Source organism: Lactuca saligna, chromosome 3 (genome assembly GCF_052625555.1).
Source record: "Lactuca saligna cultivar CGN05327 chromosome 3, ASM5262555v1, whole genome shotgun sequence".
In the NCBI taxonomy this organism is placed as follows: domain Eukaryota; kingdom Viridiplantae; phylum Streptophyta; class Magnoliopsida; order Asterales; family Asteraceae; genus Lactuca; species Lactuca saligna.
The window spans coordinates 21,017,080-21,023,079 of NC_136419.1; the positions used below are offsets into that span (position 1 = coordinate 21,017,080).

A 6,000-nucleotide genomic window follows, 5' to 3' on the forward strand; every position below is an offset into this window, starting at 1 on the left:
GTTGTAGTTTTTGTGAAAGTTTTACAATTAAATTGTCAATAACATAAGTTTATTGAAAAAAAATATAAAAAGTTATGAAAAATGATGTGACTTGCGATGCATTGAGAGATATATCGTGGAACTTAGCTTGTTTTCCCATCGACAACTTGGTTATCCTTTTTCGATTTGTAAAAAAAAAAAAGACAAGTGGTAGTCCAAATGATTTATCATTCGTCAGCATCTTCAAACTATCACCTTTCCACAGCCATGTAACTGCTGCCATGGACAACTTGATATCAGCTACAAAATGAACCAAATTTCCAAGCTCTTTTGCCTCTCTACCCCTCCTTGTAAATCTATTACACTACGCTTGAAAAGTTGTATCCGTACCACTCTTTAGCCTATCTGAAAAGCATTTTTTTTTTCATCTTCAAGCTTGCATAAATTTGAAAAGGACTCCTCGAGTGACAAATCTCATTCTTCGAGCTCTCTATTTATTTGTTAAATAGAAACCCAAGTACCCAATATACCACACTAGTTAAAAGACTTCCAATCGATGCAAATAAGATTATGTAAAGGTTTAATATTAGAAGAGCAAAGGGATTTCCTTGAAACTTTAAATGTCACACCATTTAGCAAGAAGATCCATATTTAAAGATCTAAGGCTTTCCACTCCAAGACCCCTTTAGGTTTAGGGGGTGTTTGGATTGCTTTTTAAACTAAAAATTCATTTTTAGAAAAATACTTTTTGATTTATCTTGTTTTCTAAAAGAAACTTTTAAAATATGTTTATATGAATTTTTGAGGGTATAAAGAGAAAAAAACCAAAAGTTCCTAAAAGTCACAGATCCGTGACTTCTTAAATACATTCTTTTTCTTCTTCTTAAAAAGTTAATCTAAAATAATTTTGAAGTTATCAAACACCTTTTTAAACTTTTAACTTTTTAAAAAACCCGTGAGTCTAAAAAAATCATTTGAAAAGGAATGCCAAACACCTATATCCCAAACAACCCAATTAATTTTTATTTTTTCCTCACTACCTCCCCAAATGAACTTTCTACAAATACCTACCAATAAATCAATAACTTTCTTAGGAGCTTTAAAGAGAGAACGCAAATGAAAAGGAAGAGTCCCCAAAACGGATTTGATGAGAGTAATTCGCCCACCAAAAGAAAAATTATTTGCCTTCCAAATAGATAATTTAGACTTAAATTTCTCAATTGGATTCAAATGCTTAGAAAGCTTCATATTTGCACCAATAGAAAGACCATTACAAATAAAAGGAAAAAGCACAAGTTCACAATGTAAAATGTTAACAAGATGATTAATCTCCAACTCCTCAACCCCCATTCCAAAAAATTTACTTTTAAGAAGGTTAACTCTCAAACTATAAAAAAGAAATAAACATCTAAGAAGCACATTCAAATTAACGAAATTGACATTGGACCATTCTCCTGAAAACATAACATTACTGACATATATGAGGTGAGACTAAATTCGCCTTTGCAAACGTCACACATAACAACACCGTCATAAGGGTTTTCAAAACAATGAAGTCATGCCTTGCCTCAAGGTATGTCGAGTAACCCGTCATCTTCGTCTTCATGGCCACCTCCAATTGCCATTCCACAAACCGAAACCACCCCTCAGTTTTATAATCCCATTTATGTCTACTTTTTAAAAAACAATTTGGTAATCTTCAAATTCTTACCAAAATCAGTTGGTTATACCTTATACCATAATAAGTGAATTTATATCTTTTTTTGTTGTAGAACAATCACAACAGAAAAGGAGCAGCGATATAAACACTACGATCACTCGGTTTCATCTAGTATGAATCAGTAGACATTATATTTAAATTTTCACATAATTCATATATTTTGAAGCTGAAGATTACTCTTTTGACCATAAAAGTAAGAGAGATATGTTTTGAAGTTGAATATTACTTGCACCTAGATGTACTGACTATTTTTTTTAGGCCTATGTTAACTTTCTATGGTTCCTATCAACTAACCTCTACAAAATCAAAATCATCATCGAAAAAGCCTCTTGGATGATACTTTTTGTTTTAAATGTTGAGAATATTATTGTAAAACAAGTTAAGTTTAGACTGATTAATCCTTTTGGAATATAATTTTATTTTAAATGTTGAGAATATTGTTTTAAGACAGGTTAAGTTTCAGTTAAAATAATACTTTTGTGCTTTCCATTTAATATCTTAATTTTTTTCTATTATTTTATATGCATTTAAATTATAAAAAAAAAAACTGACATAATTTTCAAATATAAATACTCTGTGGTAAATAAAAATACCACTGAAAAAGAAAAAATATTTTATTTTAGCAAATATACAGTATTAAAAATAAATACCACAAAAACCAAAAGTTTTATAGTGGCATAAAAAATGTCACTAAAACCCAAAAGGATTGTAGCTATACAACCAAAAAGTACCACTAAAAGCCTTTAGTGACAACGTTTTTAGTTATACATTTTTTGTATCACTAATTGCCGAGGGTCCCCTAGTGTCAGTTTTTTGTTTTTTAGTGACTTTTTTTTGTACTATTAAATGTCGTTTTATTTGTAGTGAGTGTATTTTTGTTTTGATTTTTTGAGTCTCGATTTTTTTCAAGGATTTGTGATGGTGGTTAATGATGATTATTATAGGTAATCGTTTATTGTTTTGGTGGAAAGTGGTGTGGTGGCAGGTGGGTGAAGGTGATGGTGATTCGAAAAATGATTGTAGTAGGTGGTGGTGGGTGGTGGCAATAAGTAGGAGTTCTTGAATGTGTGTGAGTATATTTCATTTTTTATAAAAAAAATAAAAAATAAAAACAAGGGATATTTTTATTATTTCACAAACAATTAACATAATATGTTAACAAAATTAGTCATAAAGACTATTTGTGTGTAAGGTTTTGCTCTGCAGGGACCATGCATATAAAAAAGGTTTCATAAGAGCTATTTTAGGGGAAAATGGAAAAAGATTAGGTCCATTTATGAAAGTTTGTCTTATTATTATGGGTGAATGACATATTATCCCTACAATATTTTGTACATTTGTCCATTCGGTCCCTTTAACTTATTTTCGTGTTTTTTGATGGAATAAAATTATTTTTGTTGGGTCTAATTGGTCACTTCGGCCAAAATGAAGGGGTCGCCCGGCCACCAGTTTGTGGCCAAAGTGGAAAACGATACACTTGTAGTTTCTTAAATCATTTTCATTGGAGATAAATTACTAAACAATTAAGCAATTGCACGTATATATTCATCATTTAATGGAGGAATCCATGCAACAATAAAAAGATAAAATGTATTTTTACAGGTGGTATCTCAAAGAAAAAGAAGGATCGAAAGACGAGAGCAACCTTCGGAAACAGAGTAAACATCGACAGCCATGGATGGATTGGTTTTTGAATGAAAAACTGTTGTAAGAAGAAAAAAGGGTTGATTTTACTTTTTTAATTAACTAAAAACAACCGAGTATGTGAAACTACTAATGGTTGTTATAGGAACTAAAAAGACATGTAGCTTCACAGTTTATTCTCTCAATAAAGCACTCAAAAGACTTAAGGGACCAAATTTGCAAAATATGCAAAACATGAGCTAATATGTCATTTTCTCTATTATATACATAACAATAATATTTATATAACTAAAAGAGAACGCATGGTGATTTTAAAGTTATTAAAAAATATACCAAGTTTAAGGGGTTTTGTAACTAGTAATTCATTTTGCACCACATTACTATTAGTTCAAAAAATATAATTATTATCGGTTACTCCAACAACACTCTAGTCATTTTCTCCGGGTGAGTTTCTAATCAACATGAGTTTTCTGGCGGGGCTTTTGGCTAAATGTAGATGAAGATATGGGTTTGTTTTAAAAGCTTGTTTGTGTATGTTTTTCATTTTTTATATGTTCTAACACTAGAAACTTGCTAACTTTAACAAGACAAGAAAGAAAGTCTGATGAACTTTAACAAGACCAAAAATATCGAACTTACACAAGACAAGAAGTCCGATGAACTTAAATCAACACCAAAAATATGACTAAAACTCATTAGGGAAAGATTTTAAGAAACCATTTAAACCATCTGCAAAGATCCAAACAATTTCAAGCACAAGCACGCGCACACACACACAAACTCACTGCCAACTTGTTCATCTGTGTCTAAAGAACAATTTCAATGTTCGTGTTTTGGTTTGTGTTTAATTTTCTGAGATTGCGTTCTAGAACACCATCTACAATTGAATATTGTTCACCTAATTCTAGGGTGTTATATTGCAGGCTTGTTCATTAGAGATTTGGAGACATTTTTTTTCCAAATTTAAAGTTTTCGACAGCAACCCAAAAATATTACGTGTAAATTGATTAGAATCATGAGTATATTGGCAATTATTACAAATAATCATTAAATTTTAGACTTGCGAACAAAATCCCCCAGCTGTTGAAAAATAATTGTGATTACTTTTTTGTTAATGACCTAAAATGTCATAAAATTCTCATTAACTTTCAATCCAAAACTTTTTGCCCATTAATATTTAATAATTAGGAACATAATCAAATTGACGAACTCACGACAGGCAATCAGTTCCAGAATAAAAAGTCTCATAACCAAAGGACCAAAACGGTGATAAGTTCATACAAAAAACCATAACTAACAATTGAATAACATCCAGAAATTTAATTCCAACCAAAAATCCTTTCCATAAAGCAAAACTCAGACCCCTGAAATCAAATTGATCAACTAACCACGAAATGATTTAATTCAAAGATCCTGTACGCTCAAACCTGCATCACATGCAATCATTTAGAACATAATTTCCTTAAAATCATATACAGAAAACCAACAGTTGCATAGAGTTGTAAAAATGTATACAAACCTGGGGGAAGTGATTGCTTCAACTTATTGGCCTTCTCGGCGTCAAACACACATAGAGTGTAGAGATACTTTGAGCACCTAACCTTGAATTTGACAACATCCTTGCTTCTCTTGATTTTCACAGATCGTGCATCCTTCCTTCTTGCAGTCAGAAGGAAGTCCTTAATCTCGTGAATTTGCTTAGGCTGTGATATAAAACAGAGTAAACAATCTAAACATTGAAACATAATGATTCACCTTAACAACATATAGTAAAAGCTTATGCACAGGTTCGTTGAATTAAATAAGAAACAAAGGTCGATTTTATGTCGGACAACACAATCAAATAGTTCATCAGCAATTGGAGATTCAAAAGCTAAACAGCGATAGCGGTTGCCCTAAAACAGTATGGATAGTTGGATACACATAATGTTTAATTGCTGCTTGATTACCCGGTTTAAACTATTTCAAATTCATATACCTCGATGCGATTGAAACCAGGATACCATTAATGTTGAGAAGGAACAGAGAATAAAATATATCATACCAGAGGTTCAACAAACAACTATCTTCCATTTAATCGTAAAAAAGAAAACGAAATATTACGAAAGAGCAAATGAGGACATACCATCTTGGAGATTGAGAGACGTCGGCAAACGAATGGAGACCCTGAAACCCTAGTGCAGGAGAAGTAAAGAAGCAAAAGATGCTCTTATATGAATTGCAATCTTGTAAACCCTAAAAGACTGGGCCTTCGTAAGGCCGTAATTTGTAAGTCGTAATGCGTGTATACTGGGCCTCGCTCGTCCTGCGTTTTGGATTTTATCATTCAAGACTTCATTAGTTCATGTTCATTACTTACTTATTTAATGTGGCCCATATTCAAATTTAGACCATAAAGCAGTATCGGGTCGGTTTTGTAAAAGTTTTTTTTTTCGGTCAATCAGTTCATTTGTGCCGTTTTTTGTTCGATAAAAGTTTTTCCGATTCAAGTTTTGGTTTCATATGTATAACCATTTGATTCGATAAACATATATGCATACTAAGAGTGAGCAAAACCGAACCTTGAAACCGAAAAACCGATAAAAACCGACAAAACCGAAACAGAGAAACCGAAACCGAAGCATAAACCAACGGTTTGGGCTTAGAGTTTTTGAAAA

General features: G+C 31.9%; 1 protein-coding gene across 1 annotated transcript; it reads right to left on the bottom strand.

Annotated features, from left to right (window-relative positions):
- Positions 1 to 4,570: 4,570 nt before the first annotated feature.
- Positions 4,571 to 5,572, bottom strand: LOC145034701 (large ribosomal subunit protein eL38z/eL38y). Its single transcript, XM_078983188.1, has 3 exons — positions 5,469 to 5,572; positions 4,863 to 5,046; positions 4,571 to 4,770 (listed from the first exon to the last, which is right to left on the bottom strand). The coding sequence occupies exons 1-3, from the start codon at positions 5,469 to 5,471 to the stop codon at positions 4,748 to 4,750; spliced, it is 210 nt and encodes a 69-aa protein (XP_078839314.1). The 5' UTR covers positions 5,472 to 5,572; the 3' UTR covers positions 4,571 to 4,747.
- Between the last annotated feature and the right edge of the window lie 428 nt (positions 5,573 to 6,000).